Source organism: Anomaloglossus baeobatrachus, chromosome 4, assembly GCF_048569485.1.
Source record: "Anomaloglossus baeobatrachus isolate aAnoBae1 chromosome 4, aAnoBae1.hap1, whole genome shotgun sequence".
Lineage (NCBI taxonomy): Eukaryota > Metazoa > Chordata > Amphibia > Anura > Aromobatidae > Anomaloglossus > Anomaloglossus baeobatrachus.
The window spans coordinates 445,787,577-445,808,370 of record NC_134356.1 but is presented as its reverse complement, the minus strand read 5'-3'; the positions used below and the strand labels follow the sequence as shown (position 1 = coordinate 445,808,370).

Sequence of the window (20,794 nt, the reverse complement as noted above, 5' to 3'; positions counted from 1 at the left end):
TCGTTCCTGCGGCAGCACACATCGCTGTGTGTGACACGGCAGGAGCGAGGAACTTCTCCTTACCTGGGTCCAATGGCTATGCATAAGGAAGAAGGTGGGCGGGATGTGTACGTCCCGCTCATCTCCGCCCCTCCGCGTCTATTGGACGCCTACGGTGTGACGTCGCTGTTACGCCGCACGACCCCCTTAGAAAGGAGGCAGATCGCCGGCCAGAACGACGTCGCAGAGCAGGTAAGTCTGTGTGATGGGGGTGTGCGATTTTGTGCGCGACGGGCAACAATATGCCCGTGTCGCACAAAAGATGGGGGTGGGTACGCAAACTAGCGTTATCAGCAATGATATCGTAGCTTGTAAAGCCCGCTTAAGTCATTGCCCTCATGCTAACTTTTTGCAGGTAGCATACAGTACAGACCAAAAGTTTGGACACACCTTCTCATTCAAAGAGTTTTCTTTATTTTCATGACTCTGGAAATTGTAGATTCACATTGAAGGCATCAAAACTATGAATTAACACATGTGGAATGAAATACTTAACAAACAAGAACAAGTGTAAAGCAACTGAAAATATGTCTTATATTCTAGTTCTTCAAAGAACTTTTGCTTTGATTACTGCTCTGCACACTCTTGGCATTCTCTTGATGAGCTTCAAGAGGTAGTCACTGGAAATGGTTTGCATTTCACAGGTGTGCCCGGTCAGGTTTAATAAGTGGGATTTCTTGCCTTATAAATAGGGTTGGGACCATCAGTTGTGTTGTGCAGAAGTCTGGTGGATACACAGCTGATAGTCCTACTGAATAAACTATTAGAATTTGTATTATGGCAAAAAAAAAAGCAGGTAAGTAAAGAAAAATGAGTAGCCATCATTACTTTAAGAACTGAAGGTCAGTCAGTCCGAAAAATTGGGAAAACTTTGAAAGTGTCCCCAAGAGCAGTGGCAAAAACCATCAAACGATACAAAGAAACTGGCTCACACGAGGACCGCCCCAGGAAAGGAAGACCAAGAGTCACCTCTGTTGCGGAGGATAAGTTTATCAGAGTCACCAGCCTCAGAAATCGCAGGTTAACAGCAGCTCAGATTACAGACCAGGTCAATGCCGCAAAGAGTTCTAGCAGCAGACACATCTCTAGAACAACTGTTAAGAGGAGACTTTGTGCAGAAGGCCTTTATGGTAAAATAGCTGCTAGGAAACCACTGCTAAGGACAGGCAACAAGCAGAAGAGACTTATTTGAGCTAAAGAACACAAGGAATGGACATTAGACCAGTGGAAATTTGTGCTTTGGTCTGATGAGTCCAAATTTGAGATCTTTGGATCCAACCACCGTGTCTTTGTGCGACGCATAAAAGGTGAACGGATGAACTCCACATGCTTGGCTCCAACCGTGAAGCATGGAGGAGGAGGTGTGATGGTGTGGGGGTGCTTTGCTGGTGACACTGCTGGGGATTTATTCAAAATTGAAGGCATATTGAACCAGCATGGCTACCACAGCATCTTGCAGCGGCATGCTACTCCATCCGGATTGCGTTTAGTTGGACCATCATTTATTTTTCAACAGGACAATGGCCTCAAACACCCCTCATATTTTAATAAGAAGAAGATTGATGAGGTGCTACGCCAGATGACCTGGCCTCCACAGTCACCAGACCTGAACCCAATCGAGATGGTTTGGGGTGAGTTGGACCGCAGAGTGAAGGCAAAAGGGCCAACAAGTGCTAAGCATCTCTGGAAGACCATTTCCAGTGACTACTTCTTGAAGCTCATCAAGAGAATGCCAAGAGTGAGCAAAGCAGTAATCAAAGCAAAAGGTGGCTACTTTGAAGAACTAGAATATAAGACTTATTTTCAGTTGTTTCACACTTTTTTGTTAAGTATTTCATTCCAGATGTTTTAATTTATAGTTTTGATGCCTTCAATGTGAATCTACAATTTTCAGAGTCATGAAAATTAAGAAAACTCTTTGAATGAGGTGTGTCAGAACGTTTGGTCTGTACTGTATATGGACAGAACTCTAATGTCTGTGTTCTCTCTGTTATGTGTATCTATGCAGCAGTGTGGTTATGGACTGGTTAGATATAAATAGATATAATAGATATAATTTAGAAGTACAAAACAGCCCTTAAAAAGCTGTTGGGCAAGCAATTTGACCAACAACCATTACTCCTGACTCTAAGCTAAACCCCATGAGATTAAAAACATGGGTCTACTTTTTGCCTGAACTATCATTATTAATATACATAGGTTGTGTCTTTTGGTGTATTCACACAAATAGGGCTGTACTGTGATACTAGATACAGCTTATGGACAAAAATGGCACGGATTCTGTGGCCATACATTTTTACACCTTTTCTGGCTACTTTAATGTTGTTAAGTTGGCCATATACATCAGAATGTCAGCTGAACCTGGCAGTTTATATCATGCATTTGGGGGCCTTTTGAGTTCATCTCTACAGCAGATGTAAGCGAAGAACTGGTTCCAATAGTTGGATTTCACATGTCCAATCCTTTTGTTCTTGGGGAGATGAGCTGCCACCAAAGCAACTGCAGCTTACACCCTCCTCCCTATTCAGAACACATTCACCTGTTTCTTTTTCTTTCTTTTTTTCTCCTTTTTCACTTATTTCTATATATAAGCAGTCATTCACTGTCTATCCTTCCATATACGATACCAAGTTTAATATCATTGTACTTCTCTTTAAAACACAAGTTTATTGTCTTTGTCATACATTTTAAACAAAATAAAACATATCCATAACTAATATGCTATATTTTATTATGCAGTATATTTGTTTAGTAATTAGCTTTACAAAATATTAAAATACCAAATATATATGAACCCTATTTTATTTTATTGTTTTTGCTGTAATTGTATATATATATTACATCTTTATAGGTATTTTAACTGTAATGTTCATTTATTACATTTCTGTTGCAATGGCAATAGCGTCTATTTATCTCTCATACCTGTATATAGGTCCAAAGCGCTGGTAATTTTCAACCATGAGATGATGAATGTTGTGGAATCCATCCTTCTTCCAGAAGTGGTACAAGCCAGTCCATCCATTCTTCCAGTTACCAGGTAGTTGGTCATAAGGCATGGGAGTTGTTGATGTTTGGTAACTGGCTACTGCAGAGCCATCACTAACCACTGAGTGGTAGTTCAGCAGTCCAGTCGCAGAAGGAAGAACAAACAGTCTTCGAGAGAGCAACATGGTGTCTGTCGGTCATAGGGCATGGGGGCTTCTATTATAGAGCTGTAGAAAAGATGAAGGACACAAGGAGGAGAATGAGGGACATGGCCCTGAGCGAGGAAGATTTCAGGGTTACAGCTGTATACGCAGTAGGGAGAAAGCTTTTCTAATGAGAATGTGTGTTAGAGTTTTTGGAAGGAAAAAGTATCAGTACAGAAAGCTTCTAATTATCTAAGACATGTTTTACATCAGTAAAACATCAGTAAAACATCAGTATAACAGAGTTTGTTATAATTTATACTTACAAAGCAAGGCAGTATTGGCACTGCGTAATTAATTACTTTTAAATATCTTTTGGGAAGGCAGATATAAAAAGAATAAATCCAGTATATCTTTGAAGGGAACCTGTCATGTTAAACATGCTGTCCAAACCGCAGTCGTCAAGCTATAGATCAGGAGAAACTGAACAGATTGAGCTAATATTTTGTATGAAAAGATTCAGTAAAAGTTGTATCTTATTCATTGTAATACTTGCTCGTTATAAGTTCAGGGGGATCTATTCAATGACTGACATCTATCTGTATCTCTGCATGTACATTGAATGTAGAAGGCTGTCAGTTATTTAGTGAGACCGCCCACTGGACTCCTAAGCCTATATTTGTTTAATTCTTCTGACTCTATAACAAACTGTCCACACTTTGACCAAAAAGTTTTATTTGACATGTTATTTTATACTGTAATACACTATGCTTTATTATATACATACTAAAGGACTCTTATCCACAAATGATGCTGTGATTGCTAGAATTACCTCTAGAATTTATAGACAGAAGATTTTTAAAATGTTTCAAGACAGCAATATGGATTCAAATATAGGTGTGGGTGTTAGTTTGTGTACCAACGTACATTCCACCATTTTGCTATCTAGATCAGTTGGACATAACGTCAATAGCTGGAGTGCATTTATAATTGGTAATATACTAGTACTTATTGCCCAGGGGCCAGTAAGTTCCAAATAGTGTATTATACAGTTCCATACATTGATGATGTTGTATGACAGCAAGTCCAGGAATAAAACACTAAACACACATCAATATGCTCCCAAGGCATCCATGCGCCAACCACCTGTTGACCCACAGGTAAATGCAGGAAAGGAAAGGGTCAAGAAGTAAAATCTTCAAATTTTATTAAGAATCCATTAAAAGTATTCCACCACAGTGGACAAGCAACATTTTATGAGTTTCAAACACACATTGTGCTTTTAGTCATAGATGTATGATATCACTATTGAATGCTCTAATAAATGGTAACTATGGCACACAGATAACAACAGATGTTACATACCATACTCTATTCAATACCTGCATAGTGCCATATTAACCATATAAACAATGCAGAGCTCTCATTATTATTATTATTATTATTATTATTATTATTATTATAGCGCCATTTATTCCATGGCGCTTTACAAGTGAAAGAGGGTATACGTACAACAATCATTAACAGTACAAAACATACTGGTATAGGAGGAGAGAGGACCCTGCCCGCGAGGGCTCACAGTCTACAGGGAATGGGTGATGGTACAATAGGTGAGGACAGAGCTGGTTGCGCAGTGGTCTTCTGGACTGAGTGCTATTGTAGGTTGCAGGCTTGTTGGAAGAGGTGGGTCTTGAGGTTCCTCTTGAAGCTTTCCAAGGTAGGGGAGAGTCTGATATGCTGAGGTAGTGTAACGACTGAATGCCAGTTGTTATGACTATTAAGATACGATGGCACTATGGAAAATCCAGAGACACAAAGATGGGGGATAACAATTTTCTTTATTAAAAAACAGTTCTCGTACAATGTATGGGCCACAACAGCCCGGAATAAACAATGACAGTTTATGCAACTCGGAGGACTTCAAGTGTCGGTCTATAGGGATGAACTGGACTATATTTCCCCCCCACTATACCGATCCCTCCCTTATCTATTAATGGGGCTTACCCGGGTGCACTACTACAGATAATGGCACGTGATCCCTCCAAGGATATAATCTTACAACTACCTCTCCTTATATTTACAATTCAATCAGGGTACCCGGCCACATTCCCATATACAGTCAGAAACAAGTAAATATATGTACATGTACCTTTATACCTGTACCTCTATTCAATATTCGGTACCTCACTGCCCCAGACAGTGTGATGAAGCAAAATATCTATCTGTCCCTTACTGACTATTATACATCGATCGGTCTCAGGTCAATTGTTACTCACTGAAGTCTTTCACTCAAGATGGCATCCGTCCCCTCAGACTGCTTCTGATTCACTCTTAGTTGATTTTGTCCAAACAGTTTCTGGAGAAAAATTCACTCAGATGAATTCCCCTCGTCAGGAGCAGTAGGAGCTCAAAAAAAAACAAGTAAGCAGTCCATAAAAAGAAGAAAAAAAGCAGGCAATCCTACAAATCCGAACACGGAAAAATGACAGACGTCTTTCTCTTGCACAGTCCCTCAGACCCTGACTGAAATTTTTTTCAACCGTCTCTCTATGTCTACGTTACCAGGGAAACCTAATGTAACTCCTTACTGTCTAGCAGTGTGCCTGCCCCCTCTAGTGACACCTAGTGACCATTTAAGTTATAGTATAAATATATATATAATATATATATATATATATACACATTAACAAACATACAAGTTTATCTTATGTACATTTTCACCCTGTTACAGTAGAGCGTTTCAGAGTATGGGGGAGGCACGGGAGAAATCTTGTACGCGATTGTGGGAAGAGGAGATAAGAGAGGAGTAGAGAAGGAGATCTTGTGAGGATCTGAAGTTGCGTGCAGGTAGGTACCGGGAGACTAGGTCACAGATGTAGGGAGGAGACAGGTTGTGGATGGCTTCATATGTCATGGTTAATGTTTTCAACTTGAGTCATTGGGCGATGGGAAGCCAGTGAAGGGATTGGCAGAGTGGCGAGGCTGGGGAATAGCGAGGGAAGAGGTGGATTAAGCGGGCCACGGAGTTTAGGATAGATTGGAGGGGTGCAAGAGTGTTGGAAGGCAGGCCAGAGAGCAGTAGGTTGTAGTAGTCGAGGCGGAAGATGATGAGGGCATGCACTAATGTTTTTGCTGATTCTTGGTTAAGGAAAGCATGCATCCGGGAGATATTTTTGAGCTGTAGTCTGCATGAGGTTAAGAGGGCTTGGATGTGTGGCTTGAAGGATAGAGCAGAGTCGATGGTTATTCCAAGGCAATGAGCTTGTGAGACTTTGGAGAGTGAGCAACCATCAAGTTTGATGGAAAGGCTTGTTGGAGGAGATGAGTGAGGAGGAGGAAAGACAATGAACTCTGTTTTGTCCATGTTAGGTTTTAGGAATCGCGCAGAGAAGGATGAAATAGCAGACAGACATTGTGGAATTTTGGTTAGTAGAGAGGTAATGTCAGGTCCAGAGAGGTAGATCTGTGATAGAGATGATACTGAAAGCCGTGGGACTCTATGAGCTGTCCCAGGCCGAAGGTGTACATGGAGAACAGCAGGGGTCCAAGAACTGAGCCTTGGGGGACCCCGACAGATAGGGGGTGAGATGAGGAAGTGGTGTGAGAATGGGAGACGCTGAAAGTTCGGTCGGTTAGGTATGAGGAGATCCAAGATAGGGCCAAGTCTGTGATGCCCAGAGATGAGAGAATCTGTAGTAGGAGGGAATGGTCTACTGTGTCGAAGCCAGAGGACAGGTCCAGGAGGAGGAGGACAGAGTAGTGTCGCTTGGCTTTGGCGGTTAGTAGATTATTGCTGACTTTGGTTAGGGCAGTTTCAGTAGAGTGATGCGGTCGGAAGCTAGATTGTAGCTGGTCAAAGAGGGATCAGGATCAGAGGTATGAGGACAGTTCAAGATGGACATGCTGTTCCAGTAGTTTTGAGGCATAGGGGAGAAGGGATATGGGGCAATAGTTTGACACAGAGGATGGGTCAAGGGAGGGCTTTTTGAGGATGGGTGTAATGGAGGCATGTTTATGTTGCGGGCGGAGGAGGGGGGCGCCGCGCTCTCCCACTGCTCGGGTCCGGCTGCCGCGGCTGCTGCGGCCTGCTGCTGCTCGGTGGCTCGAGCGATGGGCCGGATCCCGGGGACTCGAGCGGCATTCCTCGCCCGTGAGTGAAAGGGGGTTTTTGGGTGTGGGGATTGTTTATTGTCCGTGACGCCACCCACGGTTGTGGTGATTTGCTGACACCACCGCTGCTCTGTATGGGAATCCCGGGAGTGGTGGTATGGAGCAGCCAGATGTTAATCCTCCCCTCCGTGGGTAGGGGGTTGGTTGTCCCGGGGCCCAGTGATGAGGTGGGTGATGCAGGGCTTGGTGGGGTGCAGGGACGCGGGAGCAGCTCTGTGCCTTGCGGCACTGTGGTACTCACTCAGCCTGAGACGATGACACAGTTCTCGGTAAAACACACGGCTGGAAAGACGGTTCCCACGGACGGCTGCACTTGCTTTCCCCAGTAGGTGACGGTGAAGGTCCCTCTGTCCTGCACCTATGTTGATAATGGTTGCGATGGGTTCCCACCGGTAACCCGCTCCCCGGCTTGGATATGGGCCGGAGGAGCCCTACTTTGCCCGCAGACGCTGGCCCTGAGAAACTGGTGCCCTGGCGGTGGCGGTGTCTCTCTGTTGCGGTTGGACTGTTGCCTTCAATCGGGACTTGGTTGTTAGGAGACAGACGTCCCCTTCACTGACGGATTTGGCAAATTATGGCGACTCCTAGCCTTGCCGGGATCCGAAAGGCCCCTGCCCTGGTGCTGACTGTTCTTCGTATACTGCTCCAGACCGCCGGGTCACCACCCGTCCGCGATCCTTCCAGCAACCTCCGAGCAGTCCCCCTGCAGACTATCACCGCCGTCTGCTGACCTTGCTGTCACTGTCCGGGGCACACACCCGGACCAACTTCAGGCTTTCTTAACTGTCCTTTTGCACTGTTCCTACTCTTACTGTTTACTCCTTCACTTCTCTAGCTTAACTCCGTTCTTCTTCCTGTCCAAACTCTATCTTGCTTCCTCTCACTATCACTTCCCTCACTTCTCTGCCTGGTTCTTCCCGCCTCCAGGGTTGTGAACTCCTCGGTGGGCGGAGCCAACCGCCTGGCCCACCCCCTGGTGTGAACATCAGCCCCTGGAGGAAGGCAACAAGGATTTTGGTAGCCTTGGTGTTCCTAACTGGGGTGTAGGGTGTGGTGGTGTGATGACCTGTGACCCCTGGCTTGCCCAGGGCGTCACATTCCCCCTTAGCAAAATGCAGACCGTCCGCGGGCTGCCCGTCCAACACCGGTTTTATTTTCTGAAAAATATATAAGGTAAAACGGTAAACATAATACAAATTATAACATCATCCCACATCGGGAGGTTCATTTCTTAAACGTTGCAACGGTTTACGGTTACGGTCTCCGCTCTCTCCCACCCAAGCAACCTGGCCCTGATGCTGCCCCTAAAGCCCAGGCAGCACCCCTTGACCCCAGTCCAGCAGAAGTCACCCGAGCGGGATCTGTCCTTCCCCTCCAGAGGGTAGCCACCGGTTCCTGTGGTGGCTGGGCCCCAGCCTGCTCTGCTGAGGGCCCTCCCTCCAACCTGCCTCTCCAGAGGCGGTAATTGCGGAAATGGTAAAACAACTTATTTACAAGCCACTAACGTCTGTGGTTGCCCTGCAAGTTCACGGGCTTGTCCATGGAAAGTCCTCCATGCAAAACTTTTTAAACGGTCCCCACGGGGACAACGGTGCCGGCTACGGCCGGTTTACTCACAATCACGGTCAATCAGATGAAGCTTCGGTAATCATTTTCTCTTATCATCATTCTTCAACAAACTTTTAAACAAACACACACTGACTTCCTGATCCCTTCTTTAAAGGACGGTCTCCCTGTACCTAAGTGGGGGTCTACCTAGGTTGGGACGGGTGGACCTCCGGGGTCCGGTGTCAGTGGGACTGGGCAGTGGGGTAGAGGGAACAACCGGTTCCTCCTCCCTGTGATCATGTGGGGCATGCGGAGGCATAGGGGAGCTGGGCACAGGTTCATCCCTGGGCACTGGCACTGGTTCTGGCTCACGGTTGACCGCTTCCACCACTTCTTCATCCACAGGTTGTGGGAACAGTATCACTGGAAGAATCACCGCGCCGTTCTGTGTAGGCCAGTCTGCTGGGAAGTCACCCATCACAGTGTGGATCACCTCTTCTGCCTTCTCTGCTGGTGGAGGAACTGGTACTTCAGCCATCGCCCTCAATGCTGGTGGGCACCTTTTCAGATGGTCCCGGGAAACTGTGGCCAAAGTGCCTCCTTGGTCACGACTAATTTGGTAGGCCTTCCCATCTTCCCATCCGGTGGGCTGTATGACGTACGGGTTCTGTTCCCATTGATCATCCAGCTTGTGGGTTGTCCTCTTCCGCTTCAGGACGACATCTCCGGGCTGAAAAGGGCCAGCAGACGCCTTTTGATTAAAGCGCTGCTCCTGCAGTTCCCGACTCCGACTTAAGTTCTTCTCGACATATTCTTGAATCTGCCGGTATTGTGCTCTCCGCCGAGTTTCCCATTCAGCTGTCGAAGGGAGTGCTTCCGGGGCCTCCAACCCCATCTCCAGGTCCACCGGCAGGCGGCCGGGGCGAGCCCTCATCAGATATGCTGGAGTGCACTTTGTGGAGCTGGACGGGATATTGTTGTACATATCGACCAAGTCGGGTAGCTTTTCCGGCCACAGGTTCCGCTCTTCCAGTGGTAACGTCTTGAGGAGTCCCAGGACCAAGTGGTTCATCTTCTCACACATGCCGTTGGTCTGGGCATGGTAAGGGGTGGTCCGGATCTTCTTACAGCCGTACAACTGGCAGAACTCGTGGAACACCTCCGCTTCAAAAGCCGGGCCTTGGTCAGTAAGCACCTTTTCTGGATATCCATGTGGTCGGCAGAAATAAGCCTGGGACGCTTGAGCGGCTGTTCGACCAGTTAGGTCCTTGACGGGGACAACCACCATGAATCTTGAATAGTGGTCTACGATGGTCAACGCGTAGGCGTACCCACTTCGGCTGGGGGTGAGCTTGACATGGTCTAAGGCGACCAGTTCCAGCGGCTGATGTGTGATGATCGGTTGTAGGGGCGCCCTCTGGCTGGCCTCGTCCTTCCTCCTCAGCGTGCAAGGACCACACTCTCGGCACCAGGCTTCTACCGACTCCCGCATCCCACTCCAGTAGAACCGCTCTCTCAACAGCATCTCCAGCTTCTTCCACCCGAAGTGTCCGGCACCATCATGGTATGCCCGCAAAACAGTAGCCACTTCAGCTTGGGGAATAACCAACTGGCAGATTTTCTCATGAGTTTTTGGGTTGATCAGCTCACGGTACAGCTTCCCTTGATGTAGATACAGCCGTTTCTGTTCCTTCCACAAGCGCTGGGCTTCTGCCGGGGCGGCAGGTCCATCCCAACAGCACCTTGTTCCACCAGGGTCTTGACGAGGCGGACAGCCGGCGCCTGGTTTTGAGCTTCCTGCCACTCTTGACTGGGCCGTGGGTCCAGGTCCACCCATTGTTGATGTAACTGTACCTTCTCAGTTGGTGGCTGGTGAAATGCAGGCAACTCGATCTCCTCGAGGTTGTCATCCTCGCACCCTTCTTCTGACAAATGGGGCATTCGGGAGAGTGCATCAGCATTAATGTTGACACGACCAGCTCGGTACTTGATGGTGAAGTCATAGTTGGCTAGCCGGGCCACCCACCGCTGCTCCAACGCGCCCAACTTGGCCGTGTCCAGGTGAGTCAACGGATTGTTGTCCGTGAAAGCGGTGAATTTTGCGGCAGCCAAGTAGTGGCGGAACCGCTCTGTGATAGCCCATACCAATGCCAGGAGCTCGAGCTTGAAGGAGCTGTAGTTCTCAGGGTTCCTTTCAGTTGGCCGAAGCTTCCGGCTAGCATAAGCAATCACTTTCTCCTTCCCATCTTGGACCTGGGACAGGACTGCTCCTAATCCCACATTGCTGGCGTCTGTGTAGAGGATGAACGGGCAGCCATAGTCAGGATACGCTAGGACCTCTTCTCCGGTCAAAGCCGCTTTCAGCTGGCAGAAGGATTCCTCATGCTTTTCTTCCCACACCAGTGGGGCTCCGATGGGTCTACCACCTTTGGTCTGTCCCACGAGGAGATCTTGCATGGGGGCAGCCATCTTCGTGTACCCTTCGATAAAGCGCCGGTAGTACCCCACCAGACCCAGAAACTGCCTTACTTCCCTCACTGTGGTTGGTCTCGGCCAGCCCTGGATGGCAGTGATCTTCTCAGGGTCGGGGGCGACACCTTCTGCACTTACCACGTGCCCCAGGTACTGCACTCTGGGTTTCAGCAGGTGACACTTAGAGGGCTTCAAGTTCATCCCATATTTGGCAAGGGACGCGAACACCTCGGCCAGGTGCTCCAGATGGGCTTCATACGTCTGGGAGTACACAATCACATCATCCAAGTACAATAGGACGGTCTCGAAGTTTAGGTGTCCCAGACAGCACTCCATCAGCCGTTGGAAGGTTCCTGGGGCATTGCACAGCCCGAACGGCATACTATTGAATTCACAGAGCCCCATCGGGGTGGTGAAGGTGGTTTTCTCCCGGTCTTCCGGGACCACGGCCACTTGCCAGTACCCACTGGTGAGGTCAAGGGTAGAGAAGTAATTTGCAGTTCTCAGTGCGGCCAAAGACTCTTCAATACGGGGCAGTGGGTAGGCATCTTTATGGGTTATCTGATTAATCTTCCGGTAGTCCACACACATCCGCATGGTACCATCCTTCTTCTTGACCAGTACCAACGGAGCGGCCCAGGGACTACAGCTGTCCCGAATAACCCCTGCCTCTTTCATATTCCTCAACATATCTTTGGCACACTGGTAATGTGCAGGGGGAATAGGCCTGTACCTCTCTTTGATAGGGGGGTGTTCTCCGGTGGGGATATGGTGTTGGACCCCCTTAATCTGCCCAAAGTCTAGTGGATGTTTGCTGAAAACCTGTTCATACTCCCGCACCACCCTGTATACCCCTGCTGTGTGATGTGTAGGGGTATCATCAGTGCCCACGTGTAACTGTTGGTGCCACTCATTTACCTCCCCTTGAGGCGGGGAAGTGCTGGTAGTAGGTGGGGAGACTGAGGGACTGGCTTCATGGATGGTGTGGGGATCCAGGGTGAGTAGCTTGGCAATGGTGGCATACCGGGGAAGCCTGACTTCTTCCTCCCCACAGTTCAGCACCCTCACGGGCACTCTCCCCTTCTTCACGTCTACCACCCCTCGGGCGGCCATTACAGTGGGCCAGTGCTCGGAGGGTATGGGCTCCATCATGGCAGGGTAGTCACGCCCCTGAGGCCCTACTGCTGCCCTACACCAAATCATCATCTCACTCCTAGGGGGCACAAGCAACGGAGCAACATACATCACTCTCACTCCACCAATCTCTCCTCCTGTTGAGTTTACATGCTGGCGGTACATCAAGGCTCGGATCTCACGCTGCACAGCTCTCTGTCGGCTCCCCGCCGCCGTGGCGGCCAGTTGCTGCAGTAGGGCCAACACATCACCCATACAGTACTCCATCACATTAGTTCCTAGCACTATCTTCGGGTTATGATCACTGGGTTCATTCATGATCACAATCATACCCTGGTGTTGCAGTTCAGCTTGCCCTACTGTCATAGCCACCTGTTTATACCCCACTTGGGTCAATGGGAGTCCATTGGCAGCAATTAACGTTATACTAGTGTCTGGGGGTGCCAGCTCGTCTATCCCCCAATACCGCTGGTACAATGTGTATGGTATGGTGGTTACCTGTGATCCAGTGTCCAAGAGAGCCTTCACCGGTATGCCGTCCACAGCCACGGGGATGATGGGCCGGGCCCGGATATACCAGTCCTGCCAGTCTGGGGGGCCACGGGGTTCTACTCCTGAGGATTGGCCCGGGGCCCCAGGGGTTGCTCGTTTAACGGGCACTGTCGGAAGTAATGCCCAGGCTTACGGCACTTGTAACAGGTTGGAGGTCTGCTCCGCGGGTTGCTAGCACCTCTCCGCTGCATCCAGGGGACATCCTCAGGGCTGTCGGCAAGCTGTATCTGTGCTGAAGGCTGGGATCTGGTCAAAGGTTGGAGTGCAGCAAGAATCTTGGCGAGGTCTCCGTCCATGTGACAGACTTGTGCTGCCAGTTCCTCCATCGTGCTGCTTGGGGCTGTAGGTGTTGGAGAGGTTGGTAGGGCAGGAGCCACCACAACAGGGGCCATCTCAATGGGCCACGGGGCTGGCTCCAGGACTTCTGAAGCTGGGGGCTGTAGTGCTTTAATGGCCCGTTCCTTTAATACAGCAAAGTCCACATCAGGGTGTTCTAGGGCCACAGCCGGAGTTGTTTGCGATCCTCAGGGGATCTCATCCCCTGCACAAATTGCTCTACTAACATCTTGTTGCTGTCCGCCTCATTGATAGGATTCACCCGCTTTAGCGTGCGGAGGGCGGTTTGTAGACGTAAAACATAGTCCCGAATGCTATCCACAGTCCGTTGCCGGCACTGGTAAAACTGCATCCTCAGCTCAGCTTCAGTCCGGGTCTCAAAGGCAGTCTGTAGCTTCTCAAAGATGGTGGCTACAGAGAGCCGCTCCCCCTCGGCCCAGGTCTTCGCCTCCTGCTCAGCCGCACCGGTTAACTGGCCCAGCACTACCGCCGCACGTTGCTTATCGGTCAGGAGGTACAGTTCTAGCAACGGGTTAAGCTTTTTCCGGAAGACCTGTAAAGCATCAGGTCTCCCGTCATACTGCGGTAGCCAGGCAGCTCCGGGTGCATAGGGCAAGGAGAACGGCATCACCTGAGCGAGCGCGGGGGCCGCGGCACCTCCCGCCAGCGCGGCCGGGGCCTGGGCAGGCCCATTCCCATCCGCGGGTGCCACTGCGGCTGCGACCACCGCTCCTCCAGCGGCTCCGTCGGGCGCCGACATCTTGTTTCCATCCCCCTTAGCTTCTTTCCGGCCCCTCCTCTATTGGGGCGGAGTTTTGGCCTTCGCGCCTCTGCTACTCGAGAAGACGCTCGAGCGGGAACTTTTCGCGCCAAAGATGGCGACTTCTGAAATTTTCCGGCCGGATACCTCCGGCGGTCACAAGGCGCACCTCTACCCAACGGCAGAGCGGTAAGATCCTGTTCGTGACGCCAAGTTGTCGCGGGCGGAGGAGGGGGGCGCCGCGCTCTCCCACTGCTCGGATCCGGCTGCCGCGGCTGCTGCGGCCTGCTGCTGCTCGGTGGCTCGAGCGATGGGCCGGATCCCGGGGACTCGAGCGGCGTTCCTCGCCCGTGAGTGAAAGGGGGTTTTTGGGTGTGGGGATTGTTTATTGTCCGTGACGCCACCCACGGTTGTGGTGATTTGCTGACACCACCGCTGCTCTGTATGGGAATCCCGGGAGTGGTGGTATGGAGCAGCCAGATGTTAATCCTCCCCTCCGTGGGTAGGGGGTTGGTTGTCCCGGGGCCCAGTGATGAGGTGGGTGATGCAGGGCTTGGTGGGGTGAAGGGACGCGGGGGCAGCTCTGTGCCTTGCGGCACTGTGGTACTCACTCAGCCTGAGACGATGACACAGTTCTCGGTAAAACACACGGCTGGAAAGACGGTTCCCACGGACGGCTGCACTTGCTTTCCCCAGTAGGTGACGGTGAAGGTCCCTCTGTCCTGCACCTATGTTGATAATGGTTGCGATGGGTTCCCACCGGTAACCCGCTCCCCGGCTTGGATATGGGCCGGAGGAGCCCTACTTTGCCCGCAGACGCTGGCCCTGAGAAACTGGTGCCCTGGCGGTGGCGGTGTCTCTCTGTTGCGGTTGGACTGTTGCCTTCAATCGGGACTTGGTTGTTAGGAGACAGACGTCCCCTTCACTGAGGGATTTGGCAAATTATGGCGACTCCTAGCCTTGCCGGGATCCGAAAGGCCCCTGCCCTGGTGCTGACTGTTCTTCATATACTGCTCCAGACCGCCGGGTCACCACCCGTCCGCGGTCCTTCCAGCAACCTCTGAGCAGTCCCCCTGCAGACTATCACCGCCGTCTGCTGACCTTGCTGTCACTGTCCGGGGCACACACCCGGACCAACTTCAGTCTTTCTTAACTGTCTTTTTGCACTGTTCCTACTCTTACTGTTTACTCCTTCACTTCTCTAGCTTAACTCCGTTCTTCTTCCTGTCCAAACTCTATCTTGCTTCCTCTCACTATCACTTCCCTCACTTCTCTGCCTGGTGCTTCCCGCCTCCAGGGCTGTGAACTCCTCGATGGGCGGAGCCAACCGCCTGGCCCACCCCCTGGTGTGAACATCAGCCCCTGGAGGAAGGCAACAAGGATTTTGGTAGCCTTGGTGTTCCTAACTGGGGTGTAGGGTGTGGTGGTGTGATGACCTGTGACCCCTGGCTTGCCCAGGGCGTCACATTTAAAGCATGAGGGAAATACACCACTTGTTAGTGATAGGTTGAAGAAATGGGTTAGGGCTGGGATGAGGACTGCGGTGATGTTGGGGATGAGGTGCGATGGGAGCGGGTCCAGTGCACAGGTGCTTAGATGTAATCTTGAGAGTAGAGATGAAAGATTGTTTTCTGTCATGGTGGAGAAGCTGGACTTGGAGGAAGAGGGCTGAGTAGCTATGATGAGGGGCCAAAGCTTGCTCTGATGTTGTCAATCTTCTGCTTGAAGAAAGAGGCAAAGTCTTCAGCTGAGATGAGAGGAGAGGGAGGAGGTGCTGGCGGACAGAGGAGAGAATTGATAGTGTTGAATAGGTGTTTAGAGTTGTGAGAGAGAGAGGATATGAGGGATGAGAAGTAGGTTTGTTTTGCAGCAGTGAGTGTGGACTTGAAAGTGGTGAGGGACTCTTTCTTTATATGCAATGAAGTGCTCAGTGGAATGAGACTTCTTCCATCTGCACTCAGCAATTCTGGAAGCCCGTCTCAGTTCTTTAGTCTGCCTCGTGTGCAAGGGTTTCCTGTTGATTGTGCGGTTTTTGGTATGTGTGTGAGGGGGGCAGCTGATTCGAGAGCTGCAGAGATTGTTGTATAAAGTTGCAGCAGCATCTGCATCGTGTACAAATGCAATGCCTGTGAGAGGGAGAAGGGACTGAGAAAGTGCGTGTAAATCAAGGTGTTTGATATTTCTGCGAGGTTGTGAAAATTTTTGGAGGGGGGGGGTGCGTACTTGGAGAAGAGAAGGAAAAGAATGTGAGTAGGTTGTGGTGAGACAGGGGGAGAGGTGAGTTAGAGAGGTTAGATAGGGAACAGAGGCGAGTGAAGATGAGGTCCAACGTATGGCCATCTTTGTGAGTAGCTGCAGAAGACCATTGGGTGAGGCCGAAGGAGGAAGTGAGTGTTAGAAGTTTGGAGACAGATGAGTGGGAAGTGTCAATGGGGATATTGAAATCACCCATGATGATGGTGGGGATGTCGGTGGAAAGGAAGTCTAGTAGCCAGGTGGTGAAATGGTCAAAAAAAGCAGTGGCTGGCCCTGGGGGGCGATAAATGACAGCTAGTTGAAAGTTGGAGGGGGCGTAGATGCGTACGGAGTGCACCTCAAAAGATGGGAGAGTAATGCGGGCTTTACATGTTACGATCTATCGTGTGATTGCACGAGCGATCGTACCCGCCCCCGTCGTTTATGCGTCACGGGCAAATCGCTGCCCGTGTCGTACAAAGTCGTTAAACCGCCGTCACACGTACTTACCTGCTGAGCGACCTCGCTGTGGGCGGTGAACATCCTCTTCCTGAAGGGGGAGGGACATTTGGCATCACAGCGACGTCACACAGCCGCCGGCCAATAGAAACGGAGGAGCAGAGATGAGCGGGACGTAAACATCCTGCCCACCTCCTTCCTTCCGCATAGCCGGCGGGTGCCGCGGGACGCAGGTAAGCTGTGTTCATCATCCCTGGGGTGTCACACGGAGCAATGTGTGCTACCCCGGGAACGATGAACAACCGGCGCCATGTTAAATAAACAATTTTTTAAAACTCAGCAACGAGTACACGACTCACGATGTGTGAGCGATTATGCGTCGCTCGGAGGTGTGACACGAGACGATGTCGTGAACGATGCCGGATGTGCGTCACGAAAACCGTGACCCCGACGATGCATCGCACGATAGCTCATCTCGTGTAAAGCCCGCATTAGAGTTATGGCTTGTTCACTATTATCATTAGGAAAGGCCAAGTGATACAAATTTCACAGCTTTATAAAAACCCAGCCTCCTCTAACCTTGTGCCAAAAAACACAGCAATGCGTTTTTCTAAGCAGCTACATAGCAGTCTAACAATGAAAATGGCGTAGGTCCACAAAGCAGGAGAAGTCTATAAGAAGATGGCAAAGCGTTTTCAAGTTGCTGTTTGAAATGTAATTAAGGAATGGCAGTTAACAGGAACAGTTGAGGTCAAAATAAGCTCTTACAAACCAAGCAAGTTTTCTAAAGAGGCAAATCAGAACCCCCCTGTTAACTGCAAAAGACCTTCAGGAAGATTTAACAGACTCTGGAATTGTGGTACATTCTTCTACTGTTCAGAGACACCTGCATAAATATGGCCTTCATGGAAGAGTCATCCGAAGAAAACGTCTCTTTCATCCTGATCATAAAATTCACCATCACAGTTATGCAAGAGAACATCTAAACAAGCCTGATACATTTTGGAAACAAGTGTTCAGTGGAAGAAGTTAAAATAGAACTCTTTGACAACAATGATCAAGAGTATGTGTGTAGTAAAAAGAGCACAGAATTTCAGGAAAAAAAACATATTGCCAACCATCAAGTGTTACGGGCGGGGGCCGCTGCCACTTCTGGGGCCGTTCGGATCTGGGTTTGCTGCTGCGGCTCGAGTGGTGACCGGACCCGGGCTCGCATGGCCATCTGTCCTCACAACCGTCGGAAGGGGTTATTTACAGGGGATTGATGTGTCGGTGACGCCACCCAAGGGTTGTAGTGAGGGATCGTGACACCGCCGCTGCCTGGTGTTGGAGCGACCGGGGCTGATGGAGTGGGGCAGCAAGATGGGATCCCATCCACGGGTAGGGGAGGCTTAGTCCTCGGGCCCTTGGTACACGGCAGTAATGGCTGCTGGAGGTGGCATGCCGGGTTGGATCGGGGATCAATGGTGTACTCGCAGTTCAAGAATCATACACAAGTCCAGTGGTAAACCAAGTTGCCAGTGACCGGTCGCCTTTGCCGGGTGTATTCGGGTCCCACACCCGGGTGTAGCAAACAGGGGTCCCTTCCTCCTGCACTCTGTGTCTAAGTCTTCTGTGGGATGACTCCGCATGGAACGAGGTAGTCCACTCCCGGTACTGTGTATGTTTGGGAGCTGTGACCCGCGAAATCTGACCCTTGGGATCTCTGTGTGTTCTGTCGGACACCCTATCCCCCGCGTTGGGCTTCTGTTTCGCTCTCTGGGCTTCTCGAGAACAAGGCCTGAAACCTCGTCCTCTGCTGGTTAATTAACAAGGGGCATGCAACCTTCCTCGTCATAGGGTCCAGGCACCCCGTCTGTGCTCGGACTCTGGACCGGATTCCCGCTGTCGGCACCGGCGGGCTACAACCCTGCCCCGGTCTACTTAAGGTCTCTCGTGACCGGATCTCCGTTGCCTGTGGCCCTGTTTACTGTCTGCCACCTAGCCAGGTAGTCCAGGGGCCCCTACCCCTGACTCCACTTCACTGTCAGACTTCAACTTCCACTCAACTTCAACTGTCAGCTTAAACTTAACTGCTGTGTTCCTGCTTCTGACACCTCAGGACCCCTAGGTGGGCGTTCTCATCCGCCTGATCCTGCCTACTGGTGTGTCCCTATTGTCATGAGGGGGGTTGCTAGGCTTTAATGCCTGTGTGTTGTACCTGGGTGTGGGTTTTTGGTGGTATCAAGGAGGGTGGACTAGTTCTGTGGCTACCTGGTTTTGCCAGGGCGTCACACAAGCATGGGGTGGATCAATCATGCTTTGGGATTATGTTGCAGTCAATAGCACAGGGAACATTTCACAGGTATAGGAAAAATGGATTCAATGAACTTTCAACAAATTCTTTGTAGGAGGGTGACCGGTGCCCTGCAGCCCCCCTGAAGATGTCATGGTTATTTTGTGTATTTATGTATGAGAAGTGTTGTTTATATGTGCGTGCTCTCGGGTGCACTGTTTTCAGCCACCACTACAGTAGGTATCACTGCTCCCTGGTCCCTTAGCTTGGGGTTGGGATGGAGAACAGGGCTGAAGCAGTTAAAAGTTAACCCCTTAGTGACGGAGCTAATTTTCACCTTAATGACCAGACCAAATTTTGCAATTCTGACCAGTGTCATTTCATGAGTTTATAACTCTGGAACGCTTCAACCGATCCCAGTGATTCTGAGATTGTTTTTTTGTCACATATTGGACTTCATGTTAGCACTAAATTTAGGACAATATTTTTTGTGTTTATTTATGAAAAAAATTTAATTTTGGCAAAAATTTTGAAAATTTAGCAATTTTCAACTTTTGAATTTTTATACCGTTAAACCAGAGAGTTATGTCACACAAAATAGTTAATAAATAACATTTCCCACTTGTCTACTTTACATCAGTGCGATTTTGGAACCAAAAATTTTTTTGTTAGGAAATTAGAGGGGCTCAAAGTTTATCAGTGATTTCTCATTTTTACATCAAAATTTACAAAACCATTTTTTTAGGGACCACATCATATTTGAAGTGACTTTGATAGGCCTAGGTGACAGAAAATACCCAAAAGTGACCCAATTCTAAAAACTGCACCCCCCAAAGTACTCAAAATCACATTCAAGAAGTTTATTAACCCTTCAGGTGCTTCACATAAACAAAAGCAATGTGGAATGAAAAAAAGCAAAAATTAAATTTTACCTAAAAATGCTGCTCTAACCCAAATTTATTCACTTTTAGAAGAAATAACACAACAAAATGGACCCCAAAACTTGTTACCCACTTTCTTATGAACGCGCCAATACCCAACATGTGGTCAAAAACCTCTGTTTGGATAAATGGGAGGGCTCGGAACAGAAGGAGCAATATTTGAATTTTGGAAAGCAAATTTGGCTGAAATAGATTGCGGGCACCATGTTGCATTTACAGGTCCGCTAACGAACCTAAACAGAAGAAACCCCTCACAAGTGATGCCATTTTGGAAACTAGACCCCTCAAGGCTTCTATCTAGGGGTATAGTGAGCATTTTGGACCCACAAGTATTTCACAGATTTTGTTAACGTTACGTTGTCATATTGAAAATTTTAATCATTTTCTCAAAAATGTTGCTTTAACATCAATGTTCTCACTTTTTCAAGAGGTAATTCCAAAAATTTGACCTCAATGTTTGTTACCCACTTTCTTATGAGCGCGGTGATACTTCACATGTGGTCTGAAACCTTTGTTTGGACAAATGGGAGGGCTTGAAACGGAAGGAGCAGAATTTGAGTTTTGGAAAGGAAATTTGGCTGAAAAAGATTGCGTGCACCATGTCGCATTTAGAGGTCCAATAAGGTACCTAAACAGCAGAAACCCCCCACAAGTGACCCCATTTTGGAAACTAGGCCCCTCAAGGAATTTATCTAGATGTTTAGTGACTACCCTGAACCCCAGGTGCTTCACAGAATTTTGTAAC

At 49.2% G+C, this 20,794-nt stretch overlaps 1 protein-coding gene across 1 annotated transcript in view; it reads right to left on the bottom strand.

Moving 5' to 3' along the window:
* The window catches only part of CYP11A1 (cytochrome P450 family 11 subfamily A member 1), a 90,409-nt gene extending 87,200 nt beyond the window's left edge, over positions 1 to 3,209 (bottom strand). The window contains exon 1 of the mRNA XM_075342671.1: positions 2,962 to 3,209. Coding sequence (XP_075198786.1) covers positions 2,962 to 3,209 — 248 coding nt within the window. The remainder of the gene's footprint in view (positions 1 to 2,961) is intronic.
* Between the last annotated feature and the right edge of the window lie 17,585 nt (positions 3,210 to 20,794).